The sequence below is a fragment of the Microcebus murinus genome, chromosome 8 (genome assembly GCF_040939455.1).
Source record: "Microcebus murinus isolate Inina chromosome 8, M.murinus_Inina_mat1.0, whole genome shotgun sequence".
NCBI lineage: Eukaryota > Metazoa > Chordata > Mammalia > Primates > Cheirogaleidae > Microcebus > Microcebus murinus.
The window spans coordinates 101,067,719-101,090,807 of record NC_134111.1 but is presented as its reverse complement, the minus strand read 5'-3'; the positions used below and the strand labels follow the sequence as shown (position 1 = coordinate 101,090,807).

Here is a 23,089-nt window from a genome sequence, read left to right as displayed (position 1 = left end):
CTTATGAACAGGAGTATTCCAAGTTGGTTCATGCAAATGTGAGGTGAGGGTGTTATTGCAAATATTTTGAAAATTTAATCCCAGACAAAGCAGGAGAGTAAAATAGAAACACATTTTCCCAAGAACCAAAGGAAAGGGCAAGGTGAATCAAGTATGATTTTCAGAAAAACAACACAAGTCCCCTAACTGATCACTTGTCATTTTTTCTATATTCCTGCCACACAAAGTTTAGAGATTGTACTAACTTTCTTTTTTGGGGACAGAGTCTCACTCTGTTTCCTGGACTAGAGTGCCATGGTGTCAGCCTAGCTTACAGCAACCTCAAACTCCTGGGCTCAAGCAATCCTCCTGCCTCAGCCTCCCGAGTAGCTGGGACTACAGGTACGCGCCACCATGCCCGGCTAATTTTTTCTATATATTTTTAGTTGGCCAATTAATTTCTTTCTATTTTTAGAAGAAATGGGGTCTCACTCTTGCTCAGGCTGGTTTCGAACTCCTGACCTTGAGTGATCCTCCCACCTCGGCCTCCCAGAGTGCTAGGATTATAGGCGTGAGCTACCGTTCCCGGCCTGTACTAACATTTTTAACTGGGCCTTACCCGTAATCGATAATCATCTACAGTCCAAATTCTGCTTGCAAAATCATTTGAAGCTGCTAAGAGGTAAGATCCCTGCAGGAATAAAGGAGAAAAAAAAACAAATTTTAGGCAAAATAGAGGAATTCAGTTCACACAATACAAATTCCCCACAAATCAAGTCCAAGGTTGAGATGCCTCAAATCATACCCCAATGTAAATATCAGGTATTGTCAGCAGTGTGCTGTCCCCCTTCTTAGAGTTGAGACCTTTCTCATGAGCTCACTTGATTTTCACCTGAATGTAGCAGACAATTCAAGCTCAAAATGCCTTTGCCAGCGGCAAATACTAATTCTCTACATACTGCCTGAGCCAGAAATATACCCCCGAGGTACCCCTGACTCTTTCCTTGCCTTACCTCCCAACTATCACTCTTAGACCTAATCATCTTCAGTGTGTCTAGCTAGTAGACCATCTTGTCTTCAACCCTCCTGCCTCAGCTGCAAGCTGGGCCTCTAACAGGACTGCAGAAGCACTGAATGCTTGGGTGACTGTGGATCTTCCCCCTCAATCAGTCATCAACACTGTCACAGTGATCCCAGAACTTAATGCTGTACCTGTTTACAAACCTCTCAAGGCTCCACACAGCTTTACAGAAGCTCAAACCTTACAACACAATATACATTCTGACCCGCATCTAACTTTTTTCCAACCTTATTTCCTCACCATTCCTCGATTAAATCCAATCACTCCCCAATTAAATTCAAGAAGCAGTTATTTCGAATGTAATAGTCCAGGCACTGTGCTGGGTGTTGGGGGTACAAAGATGACTAACACCCAGACATTCATGCTCAGGGAGTTAGTTCTCAGTTTAGCAGAAGTAGCATTATTGTATACAGCCACCATTCCAACAGGTTTGCACAAGATGCTCCAGGAAAACAGAAGGATCCTCAGCCCAACCAGGAATGTGAAAAAGGCTCCCCAGAGAAGACAATGAAAAGGACTCTTGAGCGATCATGAAGCTATCATCCTTGCCACTCCAGCTGTCACCTCCACCCCAGCTACTGCACCAGTCCGCCCAGGCTCTCCTCTTTGACTCCCCTGCCTGTGATGTCCACTCTTGCATTTCTGCACCCGACACTTGATGACCTTGAGGTCTGCCTTGAAGGTCCTATTGTGTTCCCTAACCCTGACCTCAGAACCAGCTACTCCCTCCCTCATCAGTGTTTCCATCCTACTCCACACACATCTCCACCATAACCTTAGTATAGTGATTTGCAGTTAAATGTTTTCACATCACTCTCACTTAAATGGCAAATCTCTGAGGGGAGGAACCAAACTGGCCCCTGGAGTATAGCATCTAAACACTCAAAATATGGCTATTAAGTAGAATTTTACAGAGCACTTAGTAACATCACAAAGCCTAATGCATAAACCAAAACCCAAGGTACCAATTAATTCTATACTCTACTCCCATCTCTCTCTAACATAGATTTGACTTAAGATACAGAGAACAGTAAAGAAACCAGGTAAGTTACTTTTCAATTTCTAAGAACCAGATGTCTTAAATTGTTCTCCAAAACCTCTAAAATCATAGATGTTAGATACTTACAGCACTATCAAACTCAATGCTTGTAATTCCTGCATTACTGCCAGATAAGGAACCCTTGAATTCACATTTGTCTGTATAAAATAAAAAATTGAGGAAAGTCACAAAGTTAAATAAAGCCAGTAAGTTAAAATGGGCCACTGAAACACAATGGAAGCCAATTACAGTGTTGAAACTGCAGCTTTCCTACACCTTTATAGAATTAAACAGCAAGACAGATGGAAGGTAAGTGACAAAATATACAGTTAATTTCTAACAACAATGAATGTTTAAGTGGACACCGGCCCATCATTTTGCTGAAGAGTTTTAGAATTATTAATGTCCTTTACACAGAGAAAGTGTAGGAATTTGTAAAACATGTCAAACTAGAGATTGAGTTTAGTTATTATTTCTCAGTAATTTTTCTAATTCACATAAACAAATCTTTGGACTTGACCAGTATTTGTGCCAACTTTATCACTGCTATAGAAACAGACTGCCAAGATTTCAGAATCCATGTTGTGATAATTTTTAATAAGGTTTGAGAAGAAACTTTCTCAGTCATGTTTAAGTGACTAGGCATTAGAATGCCAATAAAGCTAGTATGGTGTTTCTGAATTGTTCCTTAGGCTCCATGAACCTAAGATTCTGGCAAACCAACTAAGAGCCAGTGCCCCTCCCCTGCTACATGGCTACCCCTCACCAACAGGGACAACGCATTTTTCCTACTGCCGTGCTTTCAGACAGCTTGGCCACCCACAGAGACTTTAATAACACAATCACAAATTACACAGGACAAAATTCTCAACAATTTAAGTTCCTTATAAAAGGGTAGCTAAAGGACAATCTACGTAGACAGGCTAGGAATTAGGAAATCGTAACTAAATTCATAAAAGACAGAAATAGGAAACACTCTAACATATTTTTTTTAAGAGAGAGTCTTAACTCTGTTGCTCTGAGCAGAGTGCTGTGGCGTCAGCCTAGCTCACAGCAACCTCCAACTCCTGGGCTCAAGCGATCCTCTGCCTCAACCTCTCAAGTAGCTGGGACTACAGGTGCACGCCACAATGCCCAGCTAATTTTTGTATTTTTAGCAGAGACAGGGTCTCACTCTTCCTCATCAGGCTGGTCTTGAACTCCTGACCTCAAGTGATCCTCCCAACTCTTTTTCCCAGAGTGCTAGGATTACAGGTGTGAGCCATCTTGCCCAGCCAACATATAATATCTTTATCTTACTCAGTACTCCTAAACAGTAGCAATAATGATTAGGACTGGATACCAGGATGACAGCCTGGCTTGAAGCTGTCATATATATTCAGGGGATAGATTTTTAAGCTGGTTAATGAACCCCTCCCCAAAATTTATTAACAAAACATAGCATATTTAATGCCATTTCCTGGGTCCTAGCTTTCATCAGATTAGTATGTATTTGAGAAAAAGTTGAAAAAGGTTAATATACACTAATTAAAGTGTCACTTTCTTTAGATGAGATCTTTACAGACAAAAATATTACTGCAAATTCTAAGAAATCTCTCCATGGGTCATACTCAAAATATTGTTCTATTTGCTTGGCACCTAACACAGTGCCAAAATGGAAGCAATGACCCATAAATGCTGTTCTATTCAAGATATCTACCTCAAGGCCGGGCGTGGTGGCTCATACCTGTAATCCTAGCTCTCTGGGAGGCCGAGGCGGGCGGATCGTTTGAGTTCAGGAGTTCGAAACCAACCTGAGCAAGAGCGAGACCCCGTCTCTACTATAAATAGAAAGAAATTAATTGGCCAACTAATATACATACAAAAAGAAATTAGCCAGGCATGGTGGCACATGCCTGTAGTCCCAGCTACTCGGGAGGCTGAGGCAGAAGGATCGCTTGAGCCCAGGAGTTTGAGGTTGCTGTGAGCTAGGCTGATGCCACGGCACTCACTCTAGCCTGGGCAGCAAAGTGAGACTCTATCTCAAAAAAAAAAAAAAAAAAAAAAAAGATATTTACCTCAAAAGAACACTTTACTAAAGCTCTTTTATCTACAAGGTTCCAGGGTAGGCTATGTTAACAACATTTATAAAATTAATTCCCAATGGACTGTCTGCTTTTGAGAAAAGAATAGATGTTCCTACTGGATGGAAAGTACCATTCCTCTGATATTTTAAAAGGGTAAAAAACAGGACCCCCACACTATTTCATTAAAGGTCTCTTTGGATTTGGCCTTTTGCAAGATGCAGTAAATATTAGCCAAAAGGAAAAAGCCACACAGAATGAAAAAGCTATGAAAAAAGGCCCTACAAAAACTATGAGAAATGCTGCTGAACCTCCTACGTTACTTCTGTAGATTTGGGAGAAACTTTTACTAATACAAATTATACTCTGGCACAAATTATGTCAGTATTAACTTTGATTAATGCTTATTTCCTTTTCACTAGCAAAAAGATAACACTATTACTGGCACCTCTAATTTTCTTATAGGTGCATTTTTACTGACCAAGGAGTAAAACAAAAATATTTCAAATGTTGGCTGGGCTCAGTGGCCACATCTGTAATCCAAGCAACTTTGGGAGGCCAAGGCAGGAGAATTGCTTCCAGCCAGGAGTTTAAGACCAGCCTAAGCAACATAGTGAGACCCTGTCTCTACAAAAAGAAAGAAAAATTAGCTAGGCATGGTGACTTTTGTCTGTAGTTCCAGCTACTTGGGAGGCTAAGGCAAGAGGATTGCTTGAGCCCAGGAGACTGATGTTGCAATGAGCTATGATGATGTCATTGCCCTCCAGCCCGGGCAACAGAGTGAGACCTTATCGCAAAAAAATAAATTCTAGTGTTATTTCTATTTAGTTTCAATGACATAATCAAAGCAGACTATTTGCTTTGATTTTATAAACCAAAAACTTTTCTTATGGTTTGTTTTTAGTATTGTTTTATAATAGCTCTAGTAATTATCATTCCATAAGCTAACATGGTATTTCTGGGCAAAACAGCAAATCTTCATGGGCTTCAACTGGCTCTAACTGCCTGGGATTTAACTACTGAGTCCTTTTCCTGAAAATCAAAGGCCAGGACAGACAAGTAGGGTGCTTTACTAATAATCTATTCTAACCAAAGGGATTAATAGATTGCTCTTGCTGTAATGAACCTCACAAATAGTAACCTACATGATTTCTTAGTTGCTCTATTGCCTAGAGAAGGCTTCTGTGGGAAGAAGAGCATGGGATCTGAAGTCTTAAGACCAGGATGAATCCTACCCCGGCTCCACTCACCTGCCATGTGAATCACTGACTGACTAGCCATGTCCATCAACTATGTAATTCATGTAGCGTCCGAGTTTTATTTTCTTCATTTGTCAAACAGGGTGATAGTTACGTTTGTAACTGCATGGGGCTTTTGTGAGGATGAGAGGAAATGATAAAAACAAAGGCATTTTGCAGTTATTTAATAATGTGCTGCAAGTACGGAAACCTTAACAAGGTACCTTTAGACTTGTTCTTTGACCTTAGTTTAGTAAAAATATCTGCATGTTTACCTGAATCTCAAAAATGTCAGAACTGGGCTATGCCCAGCTACAGAATCCTAAGAGATGGTTTCATTAACTCTTTCTGTTTTAATGCCATCCCAATTTCTGAGCACCCTGAGTTCCAATCAAAGAGACTAAGTCCTAATCTAAGGGCTCTTGTAAGTTGATTGTTAAATAGATTTTTGTTTCCTGGTTATATACCTCTTTTCTTTTCTCAAAATTAGATATGACTTTGGTCTTTTTTTTTTTTTTCTAGGTTATTGCCACTGTCAGGATTAAATGCATCAACCACAGCTTGATGTGTAGTTTAATTATGGAGTTCATGATCTTAAGATTTATTTTCCTTCTAAAACTGGTATTGTTTTTCAGGATGCTTTTTAGAATATATTTGAGAGAAATTGCAGAACTCTTACTAACATATCCATATCTTAACAGTGTTTTCTAGTCACTATTTGGAAAACCAGAGCTAGCATCCACTCAGATATAAAAATTAACTGAAATAATAATACTTTGGTCAGATGATTCCTTACATAAAATGCTGTATATTTTAAGATGATGAACAAAGAGTGCCTGAAAGCAAGGTCAACCAGATGCTGCCAGGAGAGGTTCTTGCTGTACACTCCACTGGGCTCTTACCTCCAAACACTTCCCAAAGCTTAACCCTCCGGTCCATGCCTCCTGTGGCCAGTAACCGAGAACCTGGACTGAACTGCACAGCGTTGACTTCCCCATCATGTGCATCCTGCAAGACAAGCACCCTGTTTCAAACCCAATCGTTATCATCCCCAGAGCCTGAGGCAAACACACACCTCCAATGTCTGACAAGGAGAAAATGCTCCTCTCTTTAAACAGAGGTGGATTCACTCATAAACTAAACTGGACTCCTAGCTCAGGGTCTCCTAAGATTCTATTATCAATTTATTTGTACAGTTACAGTTGCACTTCTTTAAATACAGTGCAACCTTTTCAAAACTCTGTGTAGACTGTCTAAAGTTTGTTTATGCATTAATTTTACTTCTTCCAAGAATAATGACACATATCAATCTTAACAGCTTAGAAGTAAACCTGGAATTAACTGCCTCTTTTGGTCCAGATTGCATTAATACTACTTATTAGATTTATCACCTCAGTTTGCTCATCTACAAAAAAAATTTTTGCGACCCAGGACTGTGCCTATTCACAAGTAGGCATTCAATAAAATAATAGTTGTTATTTTGGGAGAATTTAAATTCTTTATAGGGAAATTTCCGAGACTGGCATAAACACTGAAAAGATGACCTGAAAAGATGGCATTTGTGTTTAGGTTGAGAAGGGAAGCCAAGTAAAAAGCATCCCATACCAGGGGGTGTAAGAGAAGATATCCTCATGTAATCAAAGATCATGGACAGTGAAATATTTTTGGATGAAATGCAATGTCTGGGATTTGCTTCAAATTGCTCCAGCAGAAGTGTGTGGGGAAGACAGATGATAAGACCGGCAAATGGGACTAACTGGAGCTGCTTCACTGGATGACATCACCCAGGAGCTCTCTGTACTCTTTTATGTCAGCAGATGTTTGAAAATTTCCATAATGGAGGGGGGGTGTGGGGGGCACAATATAACGTGGATTACCAGCATTAGGTCATTAAACAAATCATTAACCACTTGCCTAAAAGGTCATTTTGGGAAAAGAAAACCTGATCTTCATAGTTGGTTGGAACTGAAAAGATGCTTGAAATATCACTGAGAGCAGGACTGGGAGATAAGCATTGCTTTATTTAGTGATTTGATTTTCTACTTTCCCTCTTGTGTCCTACTGCTGAAAATTTGTATGACAGGTGACCAAATCTTTTACCTCCATGTAATTTCCTTTCTTTTAATTTTTATGGTTTCTTTCTCCTTAGGAGGTCTCAGATTGAAAACTTGAGATCATGCACCATCACACCCATGACTGCCACTTGTCAATCTCCTGCGTGCCTGGTTCTGTTGGATGCTCGTCAGCTGTGAGTCATACACTCTCAGAAACACACACTGACAGAATCCCAAATTATCAGCTGCTCCATTATCCCATACACATGACTTAAATGTGACAGGAGAGAAAACAATGAGCTGCTGGGAGTTGAGGGCAAAGAAGGGACTGTGACATTTGGTGCAATCAGACCTTTTACCAATCATCATTGACCTCTGCGAGAAGCCAAGGCCCGTGGTGGAATCACAGGAGTGGAGTGGGGATGGGAAGGGGCCTCGATGTTCCCCAGTCCAACTCCTCCTCCAAAGCAGGACTTCCTACAATGGCTAAGATGCTTTATCACTCAGGCAGTTCACTGTGTAGAAATACCTATTAATGGTTTCTCCTTATGCCTGGAACTGAAAGCTCCCATCATATAAATTCCAATAAATTTTTATGGCAAGTCTTTCCCTCCTCTGAAAGCTGGCTCCTTTAACTCAACCCCATCAGTTATCAGGCCAATCCCAGAATTAGGAATTTTATTTATTCTCAGAATAATGATCTATACCAATCTTAATAGCTTAAAAGCAAGCCTAGAATAAACTGCCTCTTTTGGTTCAGACTACTTATTAGATTTACTACCGATTACTAATTTATTGTTAATTAATATTAAATACTACGTGCCTAAATAATGTCTAGTGCTCAACTCCCTGGAATCTTTTCTTTGTGCTCTGCTCCTATCCATCCCCAGTGACTTAAAAGCCCTAAGCCAGGTACTAGATAAAAGTTTCCTCAGGCTGTTTTGATTTCTGTTCAGTTATCCTAGCTGGGATGCAGATTAACTGTTTGTACTAGGACCCAGATCTGAACTCCAGGTGACAGGCCTCGTATCACAGTGCCTTCTGGTATCACAGCGGCTTCTGCCCAGGACTGTGTTCTGTTTCTAATCATAAGCTCCTAATGGTCAGAAGTAATCCAGATAGGCGTATAATTCATGAAACTGCTGCCTCCCTACTGGTGACAACTGCACAAATAGGAGCAGTTCTGTCCTGTGAAGCTAAGCAAAATGTATCAATTCCTCACACCCATACAGCCAACAGGTATAAAAGTTTGATATAAATAAAACAATGGAGAGCTCAGCTGCAGCCATAGAAAGAATCCTTTAATTGCCAGACTCTGTTATCAGACCAGGTTTGGTGGGCTTTGTGGCTGGAGCATACTTACAAAGACACACAGTGCAGTAGTCGGTACCCTCACTTCTTTACCAGAACCAGGGTGAGTATCCACATTATCCTGAGGGACTGGAAAGGAAGAGACAGAGCGTCTCCTAAGAAATAACACAGACAAATATTAGACAGGATTACAGAGGTTTGTTGTTCAACAAATGTCAGAAACAACTCAAAGACGACCTTCCTTAAGCAGACTGCCTCTGTCAATAGCTTTTGTCCCTTGTAGACTCTTCAAACCACAGAGCTATTCACAAAAAATCAGAAGCGTTCTCACTCAATGAGAAAGAGAGCCAGCGGATACCTTACTCTCCTGCTTGCTAACTCAGACTCCAAAACTCAACACTGGAAAGCAATTCTGAACAACCGCTTACTCAGATAATAAACTGCTAGGAAACGTTTTCAACATAACAGCTTAGCTCAGAGGTAGCTCTTTGGTATTTCTGTAAAACTATTTTAGATGATTTCTATGCCTAGTTACAATCATCCTCAGCACACACCTGTGGCCAATGCGGAGTTGAACGCATGCCAAAAGAAAGAGCGACGAGAACATGAGTACGGTACAAAGATTTCAACCTGACAGCCCTGCTCAGAGGGCTGCCAGCATTCCTAGAACATGCAAAGCATCCTGGTTAGCACGTGTACATCTGATGATTGAGGGTAGTGAAGCGTGATCAGCATAATTACCAATGACCCACACTCACATGCTGGGCTAAGAGAGAGAATATTTTCACCTGGCAGCATCAGAAGAATGATGTCCCAAAAGGGGAGACTCGGACAGACTAAAGGGAAAGGCCAGAGATCAGCACGCAGTGAGATTGAGAGAAAAGTTGAGGGAAAAAAGGAAGAAGCTAAACAAAAAGCTGAAATTAAGGCATCTGTATACTCTGCACCACTGAAATTCTGGTGTACATTAAAAAAATAATAAATCATGTACATACACTTAGGTATATTTACATACATTTTAAAAAGGAAAGGTGATGGTCTTCTAACCTACCCAAAGATATTAGTGATAGAATCCAGAAGGCCTCCAGCAGGCTGCGAGAGTCGCTTACTAAAGAGGAGGGGAGGATAGGTTTAAACCTTAGAAACATTTTGCCCAAATAATCAATCAATAAAAACAGTCCATAAAAACAGGTACCTGGGAGTATGTTTCCCATTTAGTTCCCAAACCCCAGGCAAGAGAAACCCAATACAGGACTGAACCACCAGAAAATAGTGGGAAGGTAGAAGGGAAAATCCAGCCTAAAAGTTTTTAAAAGAAACAAGGTTCCCTAGAATTAAGTTAATTTCCCTGGAAATAAAGCCTTAGACAAGGAAATTGTCTAACTGATCTAATAATTTCTGGGTGTTAATAACCAATCCCCACTCCTTCAGTCCTGCTTTAGGAAAAAAAAGAAAGAAAATCCTTGAGCCCTCGTAAGAATTAAACAGTATGATCTAAACAATCATTCTGCTTGCTACGGTTTAACTATCTTTTAGGAAGCCACTACATGTTTTTAGAAATGTGAGGCCACCTATGCTCTGTCTGCCTCCCATTAAGCAGAAGTCAGCTTAGAGAGACCAGACACCTATGCGGTGTGCCAGCAAAGGGCTCAGAGGTTTGGGTGCAACTGATTCCGTTCTTTTGTGATGTCCACATATTTGCTGTCAAACTGTGGCTCGAGCTCTCCCTCTCCTGGCCCAACTGTGTCTACTTACGTGGCTGCTCTGCTGATGGCTCGCACGGGAGAGGTCTCCTCAGTGTGATCAGAGGTTTCGTCCACAATGACTTCAATGTCATCATCCCTGGAAAGAAGGGCAAGGGATTCTCTGATTCTGCTGAACAGGAGCTTTGTGATGAATCTGTTTGGCAAATGCCAACATCCTTTTCTAGTCACACACAACCTATGTGACTTGGCTATGACAGACGGTTAAAAGTTCTGTGGAGAAAAAGGAAGAGCTGCCATGCTCCAGGCAACACTAAGAGAAACATTTAACCTGTTCAAATCAAATCCAGAATTCCAACTGCGAATAATTTTAAGTGAGCATTTGATCCTTTTAGATATAAACACAGCTCCCACTTGAAAAGCAATCAAATAATGGCCTGTTGATTCTGTAACCGCACGACCAATACCAAGGCAGAGCTTTCCAACGCAAGTCAGCTTCACAGCTAAAGGGCTGTAGCACTCACCACTGCACAGTTCCCGCAAGACATGGCTGAGTATCTAAGACAGTTAGGGGCAGCTGTGGAGTACAATGCAATAACAGTGTAGGAAGCTTTGCACAGTGGCAGTATCGTAGCCAATGAGGTCTATCCAAGGCACGATTATTGCTAAAAAATAAATAAATAATAAAATAAATAAAAAAAAGAAAAAATGTATAGGGAGACGAATCCAGGGAAAGAAGGGATTGCTAAAAGGGCCATTAACAACTTGATTCTATATATTTAAAGATAGAAAAGCAAAAGCTAAACACTATTCACTTTTGACTCTGGTTATTTTATGCTTATGTTTAAACACTCGGTGCCTCTGACATCTGGAGAGCCCATCACGTTTCAAGTGATATCATCAAGTCCTAGTAACATGCTCCTTTTGCTGTGGTTCATCCCACCAGATGCAAAGCACCCCTGGAATTCCCTCTCTTCATTTCTGTGGGCCACACCTTTCCTGGTTGAGGGGTAAGGCAAGTAATTATTTTGGTCTTAATGACCTCCCACTGAGTTCCAATCTTCATTGAGAAGTAAAATAATAAAATGTAATAACTCAAGACTATCACTTGTTTGGGTTTGTAAGAACTTGAAAACATGATTTTTCCTTTTCCATGATTAATTATCTGGATTATATAAACATATACTCAAGAATGTATTACCAAGCAAGTTAAAACAAGTCAAAGTCAATTTATTTTCCTTGGCTATTTACTCCAGGATTATATGTAATTATACCACATTCTTGGCCAGGATGTAGATGAGAGTAAAGGCAGGCCTAAATAAAGAGGACACGCTGAGTTTTATTTTCTTCTTGGTTGGCTTTCACACACATTTAGGTTTGTGGGAGTCACCTGTGCTCTCACAAGGATACCTGTGCTCCTGCAAAGGTGGCAAAAAGAGCAGTATGAGCTGAGCCTATGACGGTGCTCTAAGACAGAATTTTATGGTCATAAAGCACCTGGAACTGTACACAGGTCCAGGGCCATTAGAGAATACCATGATTTGCCAACTCATTATCAAAACCTTTCAAAGATGCAAATGTCCTCCTTTGACCTAGAAATTTATCTCTTAGGTAAGAGGCATAGAAATTAAGAGCAGCCCCCCCCCCTTAAAAAAAAAAAAAGAGAGACAGGATCTCGTTCTATCACCCAGGCTGGAGTGCAGTGGCACAATCATAGCTCACTATAACCTCAAATTCCTGGGCTCAAGCAATCCTCCTGCCTCAGCCTCCTAAGAAGATGAGACTACAAGGCATGTGCCACCATGCCTGGCTAATTTTTAATTTTTTTTGTAGAGATAGGGCCTCACTATGTTACCCAAGCTGGTCTTGAATCCCTATCCCCAAGCTGTCTTCTAACATCAGACTCCCAAAGTGCTGGGATTACAGGCATGAGCCACTGTGCTTGGCCTAAGAACAGGGCTTTGTAGCCCTAGGTTTGCATCCTAGCTTAGCCCTGCCTGTGTGATCCTGGGCAAGACACTCAACTTGACTAAATCATGCCACACTCAGTCACCTGGTTATGCTGGCAAATGACATTTTTGTAAGCTGTTATCTTTAAGAAACCAAATCTCATTTCTAGGCTAACTACTTATTTACTTTATGGCTTTGGGAAAATACATGTGAGATTAACTTTCCACATCTAAGAGTACAGAAGATGCATACATACCCTACATCTAAAGCAAAGGCTTGGTATGAGAACCTTTGTTTTCTTACAAATTACGACACTTGCTATTGAATTATTTTTACCTGAATTTAAACCACTCCCTTCCACTTACAAAGAAGCAACCAACATTTTTAAAAATAGTGGATCATAATTCTAAAACTATATTCTAAAAATATTTCAATAGAAAGGAAACACAAAAAGCAAAGCAAATTTTGTTATTAAAATATCCACCACTCTTAAAACCTTCAAATCTCAAGGAATATCCCCCATCCCAATTTGTAGGCAGATTAGGAAAAGTTCCAGAACTGATTCAATCCCTTTTGTTTTAAGAGATCTTAGCTTTCACTTATGCTTGCACTTAAACTAACAAACCAAAAGAAAGTGAGAGAAAGAACCCTTAGCCAAGCCATTTCCCAAGAACGGGCCCAATTAGAGGCAGAAAACTGAAAAGTGTCAACAGGAAACAGTGAGGCGGTAATGTATACAGAGTGCAGGAAGTTAGAGCTCACACTCACAGCTGAGGAGTATAAACAGGAACAACTTTTTGGAAGGTTACTGGCAATATGCTCCAAAAGCTTTGAGTCACCAAATTTCACTTCCAAGAATTTATCTCAAGTAATCAGAAATATGGTCAAATATGATCAAAGATCATATTCAGTACATTATTTGTAAGTGTGAAATCCGAAGCCACCAAAACACAACTAAAATGATATATGGATGTTACTTCTGGGGGGTAGAAGAATTATGTGTTATTTTTTCCCTTTTTCAGTTTCCTTTCTAAAAATCTATAAAATAATTTTACAGAAATAAAACACTATAAAACTATTTAAAAGTGCCAAATTATCAGAAGGATAGTTTTGGTTTGTCTCTACTTACTGTTCAACCGGTAGAGGTTCCTTTGCTGCTTCTGCAAGCTCTTTCTGCAGCCGCGCTTGCCGCCGCCTATTAAGAAAAACCCAAGGTTGGGGAAGGAAAAAAAGGAAAAGAAAAAGAAAAAAGAAGAAAACCCACCATTTATGTCTGCTCAAGGAAAGCACAGGGTTTCGGCTCTCAGTAAAATACTAGTTCCAATAACACATTTGAACATTCAGTGCATTTAAAATAACTACCCTGTGCAAAGGTATCCAAAGTCCCAGACCCAAACCAGTAACAACAGTAAGGCTTCCCTTCTAACGGGTTTCTTAGTACAGCCTAGAGGAGAGATCCTGTTACTAGAGAAAGCAGTGAACTAGCAAGGGAGCAGCCTGCCAGCTTGGACCAGGGCCTCTCAGGACAGAAAGGTACCTTAGGTTTACTGGGGGTTAGACACAGTTATGACTTAGTTTTCTGCAGCAAACAGTCTTATATATGTTGAGTATCCCTTATCCAAAATGCCTGAGACTAGAATCGTTTCAGATTCTGGATTTTGGAATATCCAGATTATACTTACCAGTTGAATGTCCCAAATCTGAAAATCCAAAATGCACCAGTGAGCTTTCCCTTTGAGTGTCATGTCAAAAATGCTAAAAATTTAGGATTTTGGAGCATTTTGGATTTTCAGACTTTGGACACTCAACCTGTACTAACATACCCACAACATGAATAACAATAGTGAAGATTTACTTAGAACTTATTTGTACCTGTTTAACAATTTTATAGATTTTAATTCATTTAATCTATATAACAAGCCCCTGAGTTAGGTACTATTATTCCCATTTTACAGATGAGGAAACTGAGGTATAGTAAGATTCTTGAACTATCAAAGTCACATAACTCTAATTTATTAAAGCTAGAAATAGAAGTCTTGGCAGAATTTTAATGTGGTCAACAGTCTCACCCACTCACTCCTCCTCTCAGAATCATTTTTATCTTTCCTTCCCTCCCAAGTCCTAAATTCTGGAACTCCCTAATTTTTAACCTTGGTTTCAATCTCTCTTTCTTGGCAATTTTGTCTCTAACTATGGTTATCCTCTGTATGAAGAGGACCCCCAATTTAGAACTCTAGTACTGCTACTGAGCTCCCATCAAGAATTCTGCTGAAATTTCTTTTAAGCTTCCACCACAGTGGTAATGCTCAAACTGAGGAAAAGTCCTCTGGGTGGCATATCAGAATCTTGAGAAGTGATGAGGATATAGCTTGAAAAAGTTCATCACACTCTTCATTTTATACCTAGAAGATGAAAAATAAGTTTTACAGGACAAATGACCAAAAAATGCAATTTACCAAAATTTTCTTAGGTGGAAGAGACAACCTATGAACTATTTTTGAGAGAAAACCAAATCTCAGTGCAGGGAGTATAACTCTACAGGAAAGGCACTTGCTGGTAGACTGTCTGAAATCTACCTGCTTCTAAAACTTCAGGTCCCAGTTCTACAAGGTAGAGAAAAAAACCTGACCTAGGGTCACAGGGAGAGGAAGGCAACATCTGTAGCCAAGCCCTCATCAGTATAGCTGAAAGTTCAACTCTTTCCTAAGAGAACCTTTAGCAGCCACTGTGCCAGACTCTGGGGACACACCTCAGCCTAGTGAGGAGGGCAGAACATGAAGAACTGTTTCAAACATGCTACATTGTGACCTAGGTAAGTGAAAGCTGCTAGAAGAAAGAAGAAACACCTAAGCTGAAGGACTGGCAGGAAGTGGGTAATAACAAGGCTTCTAGAAGGAAGAAATATCTTTTTTTTTAATTTTAAGACCGTATCAAGCATGTGAAGGGGAGGAAGTACCTGAGCAAAGTAATGAAAAGACTCCCCAGGCCCATGTCTGCAATCACATGACACCTGCAAGTGCTTATTCCCAGGAAACATTTCAAAGGGAGGAATAAGGAACGAGGGCAGATATCTGACGTGTTCTCCATACCATTTTCATGTGAAGTCTGCGTTATTCTCCCTGTCCACTGTGATGCTCTGGGGATCTTCCCTGGCATCACCACACACCTTCGTAACTTTTCCCTCCAGCAGCCTTTGGATTACTGTGAACATGCGACCTAGCAGCATTGGCTAACCCTGGGGTCCCCCCACCACCCTCACGCTGCTGAAGAACTCCATGGCATGAGCCACACTATTTAAGTAAATGTGACACAGAAAGAACACAAAAAGGACAGCTCTTAAATATTATAGAAACTTTAGAAAGTCAGAAAATACAGAAAAGTATAAAATAAGAAAACAAAAACCACAATCTCAAACACCATTAACAGTACATGTAATTACTTCTAGTCTTTTAAAAAAATGCACATAAAATTGTGATGTTTTATGAAAATACCTATGTCCTATTTTGTGTTATATTAATTTTAGGCATTTTTCATGTCACTAAGTATTCTTAAAATACATAATTTTCCTTTTTTCCCCCTTTTCTTTTTCTTTTTATTAAAATATATAATTTTAAATGGTTTTATCAAATTCCACTGTATGAATACAGTATAATTTCATTATTCCACAAGGGATGCACTATTAATTTTTTCACTACTATGAATAATGTGCTGTCACAAAAATTTGTTAACAAGTCCCTGTACTTCCTCAGGATAAAGCTAAACAAGCAGGAACACTTTTCAGCTCTTATACCCCCCACAGTGCCCTCGAGGAGGCAGTTCAAATGAGCTTTCTATCTGCCATGCAAGGGCCCTGTGCCACCTCCTCCTGACCCGCTTTTCTGCCACATTCACCGACCATGTCAATCTCTGCCTTTGAGACTCTATGTGCTTCTTGTCCGTTTGAGTGGTCTTTTCCTTGCTGACTCTATAGTAACAATATTTATCTAAAAAGAACATTTCCTAGTTTATTGTTTCGTTGTTCTTTGATGGTAGGAAATGTAAAAATTTGATACAGTGCATTCTATTTTCATTACTGTTATGTTTAGAAAGTCTCCTGATACTCCTCACAGAATAAACGGGAGACAGTCATCCATGCTACCCTTCTACCTTTGTGGCTTCAGTTTTGCAGATTTTGTGACTCTGATTATCTGGTGAGGCTAGCGCTCATCACTACTCTCTGCGACCCTTTCCTACTGTCACTTATTCGTTCTTCTTTTAGATCAACTACAATAATCTTTCCAAATTCTAAACTACTGATAGATTTTTAAAAATATGTTCTAATCTCTGTAAAACTTTTGTTAATAGTTTTCAGATGATTTTCTTAGGTTTTCTAGAAGGATAACCACCCTTTTCTTTTCAATGGTACACTCGAGGTTTGGTGCCATACCATAGGTTGCTTGGTCAGGACATCCAGAAAGATGATCTCTAAGAATCGTGACAGAATGAGCCTTACCTCCTTTTCTTGCTGGTTGGTTTTAATGGGAGTGTATGTAAAATGGTGGACCAGTGGACTTTGACCATGGATCTATTAAGACTCTCTGGAGCTTTTAAACCAGGGGTCCTCAAAATGGTGGCCCGCGGGCCACATGCCACCCACCAAGGACATTCATCCGGTCCTCCGGGTGCTTTTGCTTCTGCTGCCTGTCCTGCTTAGCAGCCGACTTGTCCCGGGCCCATAGTGCGCATGTCTGGAATGTGCACCACACTCTCCAACGGTCTGAGGGACAGTGAACTGGCCCCGTTTAAAAAGTCTGAGGACTCCTGTTTTAAACACAGACACTTCCCATGACAGAGATATGGATTCTTAACATCTAGGATAGAAAGCTTCCCTCTTAAGAACACTACTTGGGGCTGTTGTTCAGAGATAGGTGTTTTTATTAGATGTTCTCTTTTGTTCCCAATTTAAGAGTTTTTATCAGAATTAATCAGAATGGCCTTTTGGAATCTACTAAAATGATGTGTCTCATCGAATGTGCTATACATTTAATTGATATCTCAATAATCCATCTCTTAATTCCTAAGTCTTAGCAGGATTTAAGATTTTTCTTAAGTAGCTAAGTCTTAGTAGGAATGCAGTGAGTTTTTAAAAAATGTATCACTGATTTTGATTTAGCAATCCCACATCTATATTCACATTGAGACTGGACTAGTCTTGTGTACTTGCAAGATCAGAATTTTCATATGGGTCTGAAGAGCTTCACAAAATTTGGGAGTGGGGGATTCTAATCTTTCTCTAATTCTGGTTTCATTTATATTGTCAGGAATTAGCTTTTCCCCTCAAAACACTGAGAATTCCCTGGCAAAAAGAGTACGGGCCAACGCCTCTCTGGGAGATATACCTCTGCCCAGCTATAAAAGTGTCCTTATAAATACAAATTTTTCTTATATCCACTCTATCACTATTTCTAATTTTTTTAGTGTTTTGTATTTTTTTTCTCCTTGCAGTTAGAATTGTCAGGTTTGTTTCTTTCTTTTCAAAGAACTAGGATCTACTTTACTAAAACTGAAACCACTAACTATAGATTGATGTCCCACCTGGAATCCTTTTCATTCTCTGCGTTCAGGCGATTAGCTTCCTGGGCTTTTTCGGCCATCCACCTGGTGACCAGCTCCTGGTTCTCTTCAGTAGTTTTCCTCAGTTTCTCCTCCAAGGCAGTAAAAGTGATCTGCAGGGCATCATATTCATCCTTCAGGGTCTGGTTGGCTCTTTCAAGGTCCTGAAGCTTTGTGCGCAGTTCTAGGCACTCTGTCTCAAGGTCGGAGATAGTTTGCAAACACTCTGCAATTCTGAAAGCACAACATTAGAGGAGGAATCGTACCTCACCAGAGCCCTGCACCAGAGCCCTGCACCAGAGCCAGAGGGACCTGGCTGAGTGCTCCAACTCAGGGCCCACAACAGGGACGCAGGTGATCACACCAGGCCCTGTGTGAAACACTTTTGTGTTCATTATATTCCTTAGCCAGGTCCAGTCTAACAGTTTACAGAAAAATCCTGCAGAGAGGAAATTCACCCTGACTCCGAATGACTAGTGAAAGTACCTTTAAGAATAGCAGGATTTAAACGAAGAAGGAGTTTTTGATGCTTAGATAAGGGGACTTAAAAGGAGGCTGGAAAGCCTATGTGTTTCACCAGCTCTAACATTCCCTGAGCAAGTGTCCCACCTTTCTAAGCCACTAGATCCCTCCCCACATATTAAGGAAACTCAAGTGCTGTTCCAGCTCCAACGTCACAGGATTCAGAGTCCCCATTAATCTTGTCTGCCAGACCTGACCAACAACAGCATTACTCAGAAACTCATTTCCCTGTTCCCAAGGGCCACACACTCGGCTATTTTGGACCTATCTCCACCACAGAAGATACGAGCTCCCATGCATAGCAGACACAGGAGAACTGTGAGTGCATCTGGGACACTTGCAAGGGCCAAGGTTACTTCCCTAGGAAAATGCTAGAAGCCCGGGGACCTGAGAACAGTGGTCCTTGCTTTTTTCTTCTCAGAGCTACAGAAAAGGATCCCAGATTGTGTATGCATTGAAACAAAACTCTTCCTGAATGCAGTGTGGCCACTGTTCACCACTCGCCCCACTCATCAGAGCACAACAAAACAGGATGTGTGACCCAATGACAGGCCCCAAGGACACATGGCCTCTACTCACTTTGCTTCATTCATCTGCATCTCCCTGTCCTTCTGCTGCATTTGGTTATTCAGGTCAATCACCAACTGAGCTAACTGGGAGATAAAGAAGAACACTTTCATAAATAACAGATTTTAGGACCTTACTTTGAAACTACATAGTGGGTGACTATTTCTAACAAAGAAAATGTTCTTGTGGGGTTGGGTAAAGGAAGCAAGAACAAACAAGCTTGGTGGCAGCAAGGAGAAGGGCCTACGGGGATGCACATGGGCATTATCCCTGATGCTCCCTGCTGAAGCCCAGTTTGGATGAATAAGAAGTGTGCTACGTGACCGCCTGGGACTCACTGAGGACAACTGCCTACCCCTTGAGACTGCAGCTACCTTTTTGGAGACTCATGTCTGCTGAAGAAACTATCAATTCAGCTGAACTGATGGTAAATTGTATTTTCCCAACTGGAGCTTTGCCACAAGACCACCATCCAGGGTAAACACAGCCTAGGACTTGATTCTTTCTAATGAAGATTTCTGAAGTTTTAGGGTTCACACTCAAAAGTTGCCTGGTATTTCCAGCCAGTTTTCCCCACCCTTTCATTCTGTGATGCCATATTTGGCCAAGACTGCTGCCAATTCTAGCAGGAAGTGACTGGGCTCCCATCTCCCTCCCACGGGACCCTCACAGACTGCAGAGAATAGATGAGGGAAGGGGCTAGCTTTACCTCTCCACGTTTCTTATGCAATTCAGTCAGTTCTTCTTGGTGTTTAATCCTCAGCTGGGCCATTTCTTGTAGCTGACTGTCATTCCACGTGCCATCATGTCCAGGACTAAATCCCCACACCAGGCAGATGAAGAGGACATGCAAAAAAAAAAAAAAAAAAAAAAAAAAGACAGGAAGAAAGGGGAGAGGGAAAAATCAGGCTCCAAACCTCTCCAATGGCAGTGGAACAATAACTTCAGAATTTCAAACCTGTACATGTTCACATAGCCAATAAGCCATTTTAGTCTTTCTAGCAGCTGCAGTTACCAGCTGCTACATATAGGAAGTAAGAAACAAGACACACAGTAGAGCAAAGCAACCACAACCATCAGCCAAGTCCAGAACAAAGGATGGAAGGTTCCTGAATGAGGTGCAGGTGATACACAGAGGAGCCAATGAGGCCCATTCCCTCGGCAAGTATGTGAGTGTCCGTGATGTACCAGGTACATCTTGGTGCTGGGGAGAAGGCAGTGAGTGCACAGATCTGCTCTCACATCACCTAAAATTAATCACAACCAGATGGACAATAAATAAGGAAATGTGTGAGGTCAGGAGTCACATGAGCTGTGAAGAAAACTCAAGCAGGGGCAGGAACAGAAGGACAGGGCCCTGGGTTTTCTAGGGTAACTAGGAGGGTCTCCCTAAGGTGACACACAACTGGAGATGGGAAAGAAGTGAGGAACAGGCCACATGGACCCCTAGTGGAAGGGCCCCTGGAGCAGAAGGAACAGCAGGTAGGAGGGCGGTGGGTGCCTGGTGGAGGCACACAGTTGGCATATTGGAGGGTGACTGCAGCCTACCTGCAGGGGACAAAAGTGTGGAGATCACACAGAGCCTTGTGGGCCCCTCTGAGGGCTGTGGCGTTTACTAAGCATGAATGGAAGCTGCTGGAAGAGTTTTGAGCAGATGAATGACTTAGGGCTTAAAGGATCGCTCTGGTTGCTGCGCGGAGAGCAGGCTGCAGGGGGGCAATGGCAGAACTCAGGGGACCAGTTGGCAGGCTACTGCACAGTGCAGACATAGGGTAGACACCAGTGGTACAGCCTAGACCAAGGTGGAAACAGGGGAGGGGTGAAATAGGGGCAGACTCTAGATCCACTCTGAAAAGAACACCTGCAGGACTTGCCTTTGAATTGGACATGGGGTGTGAAAGACAGACAGGAGTCAAGGATGATTCAAGGCTTCTGGCCTGAGCACCTGGACAAAGGTAGGTGTCACCTACTGAGATGGGCAAGCCTGTGAGAGCAGTAGTTTTGGGGGAGGCCTGATGAGTTCAGTTGTGGACTTTCAAGTATATATATCAAATAGAAACTGGATATTAGAGTCTCAACTTCAAAAAGACATCTAAGCTGGAGGCTGACATACAGAAGTTGTGAGTAAACGAACGTACCTAAAGCCACTAGAGTGAGTTCAGATTACCTTAGGAATCAGGGTAGTTTTGGAAACTTTGCCAACTGTCTGCATAATATCTCAGAAACAGCAGCTGATGACTAGAACTGAGCACTTATAGTTCAAGAGAAGGATCTTGGCTGGAGCTACAGATGAGAATTACCAGATTATAGTGAGTAGTTGAAACCACTGCCCAGGGAAAGCTTGTAGATGGAGAACAGGAAGAAGGCTGGACACTAAGATACCAACATCTAAAGGAAGGAGGAAGAGCTGCCCACTCCATATGACCTATAATAAAACAAAAAGAGGAAGAAAAAGGGACAGTATATACTACTATTTTACCCTCCCTACTATTTTACCCTCCACTTCTACACATATTCTTATTACATTCCTAAGCACAAATTAATACCTCATCCTTTGAGGCAACCTGGCACTTCTCCAGTCTTAGCCTATGAAGTAGAAGCCAAGAGATTAGAAAGTGCAATACACTTTACATGAAACCATCCTAAATCAGGCAGAATTAGACAGAATCTTATCAAATCCTCTCATTTTTGATACAAAGCAATGTGTAATATGCAAAGTATAAGACGCAGTCCCTCCTTTCTGAGGAGCTGGCATTCTACAGAAAAGATTCATGAAATAAAAACAATATAAAGAAAAACAAATATGTGTTAATTATGTTCAGAGGCAGAGGTGTCCCTAGCAAGAACGGTTTTGGGTTGGGAGGGGTTTCAGAAGAGGAACCAGAATGGCATCTCCTAGGAAAATCAAAATGTAGATAAGACCAGGTAGAAGGGCCACAGCTAGAAGCTTAAGCCTCAAACCACATCAAGACAAACTCAACAGAATTGCTAGGAGACTAAGGCAAGAAGGATACAAGTCATTCTATTCCTAAAAGCCTCCAAGAACTTCCTATATTTTACTCACAATTTAACTCAAAAGCCTTAAAATAGCCCACCAACAGTGTTTCACTAAGAGGACAAAAGAACCACCTGCTGGATGTGTTTAAGTACAGATTCTAGGGCCCAATCAGCAGGTGATCTACTTTTCTAGGAAGGCCCAGCAATCTCCATTTCTAACTGGCACTCAGGTGATGAGATTGCTGCTGGGTCACAAGGACTCAGTAGCCTGAAGGCAGCAGTGCTCAAATTTTAGAGCTCCTCAGAATCACCTAGAGCAGGGATCCTCAAACTTTTTAAACAGGGGGCCAGTTCACCGTCCCTCAGACCGTAGGAGGGCTGAACTATAGTTTAAAAAAACTATGAACAAATTCCTACGTACACTGCACATCTTATTTTGAAGTAAAAAAACAAACGGGAAAAAACACCCGCATGTGGCACGAGGGCTGTAGTTTGAGAATGCCTGATCTAGAGGGTTTCCTAAAATTCGGATTACTGAGCCCCATTCCCAGAGTTTCTGATAAAATAGATCTGGGGCATGCCCAAGAATCTGCATTTCTAACAATTTCCCAGATGATACCAGCAGTCCAGGAATCCAGCTTAGAATAAACAATTTCCAGGCTGAAGAGTTTATTTTAATTTGAAGACAAAGTGATGAAAACACTTAAGAGGAAAGCCTGGTAATTGATAGATTGCTATTTAAGCACAATGTGCAGTTTGTTTAAGGTTTAATGAGGATGAGATGGGCAGGACCAAAGGAGAGACAGGAGGAGGAAGGGGGGAAGGAAACCAATCAGGTACCCATCTTCTGTGGGCACCCTCACCACATTCTCCAGTAAACACCCCTTTGAGTTGGTCTCTCCCACCAGACTCCGCACCTCTTCAGAGCAGGGGCTCCAGCTCATTCATCTCTTTGTCTCCAATGCTTAGCACACACTGCAGTCAGAGAATTCC

At 41.3% G+C, this 23,089-nt stretch overlaps 1 protein-coding gene, 1 non-coding gene and 1 pseudogene across 8 annotated transcripts in view; 1 reads left to right on the top strand and 2 right to left on the bottom strand.

Annotated features, from left to right (window-relative positions):
* ATG16L1 (autophagy related 16 like 1) overlaps positions 1 to 23,089 on the bottom strand; it is a 41,628-nt gene that overhangs the window by 12,058 nt on the left and 6,481 nt on the right. For 2 of the 7 annotated variants that reach the window (XR_012920645.1, XM_076006048.1), the window contains exons 3-13: positions 19,809 to 19,914; positions 19,112 to 19,185; positions 17,993 to 18,244; positions 13,548 to 13,613; positions 10,521 to 10,607; positions 9,817 to 9,873; positions 9,554 to 9,601; positions 8,818 to 8,920; positions 6,303 to 6,408; positions 2,187 to 2,257; positions 599 to 670 (exon numbers count right to left, since the gene is read on the bottom strand). Coding sequence is in view for 6 of the 7 variants with exons in the window: in XM_076006048.1 (XP_075862163.1) it covers positions 599 to 670; positions 2,187 to 2,257; positions 6,303 to 6,408; positions 8,818 to 8,920; positions 9,554 to 9,601; positions 9,817 to 9,873; positions 10,521 to 10,607; positions 13,548 to 13,613; positions 17,993 to 18,244; positions 19,112 to 19,185; positions 19,809 to 19,914 (1,042 nt within the window). In the remaining variant the exon portion in view is untranslated. Of the gene's footprint in view, positions 1 to 598; positions 671 to 2,186; positions 2,258 to 6,302; positions 6,409 to 8,817; positions 8,921 to 9,553; positions 9,602 to 9,816; positions 9,874 to 10,520; positions 10,608 to 13,547; positions 13,614 to 17,992; positions 18,245 to 19,111; positions 19,186 to 19,808; positions 19,915 to 21,399; positions 21,483 to 23,089 lie in introns of those variants that run through there. The other 5 variants (XM_076006051.1, XM_012791595.2, XM_076006049.1 and 2 more) reach the window with 5 other exon arrangements.
* LOC142872441 (small Cajal body-specific RNA 6) lies at positions 7,552 to 7,828 on the bottom strand. The gene has a single exon (XR_012920700.1).
* Positions 11,077 to 11,156, top strand: LOC142872798 (uncharacterized; annotated as a pseudogene).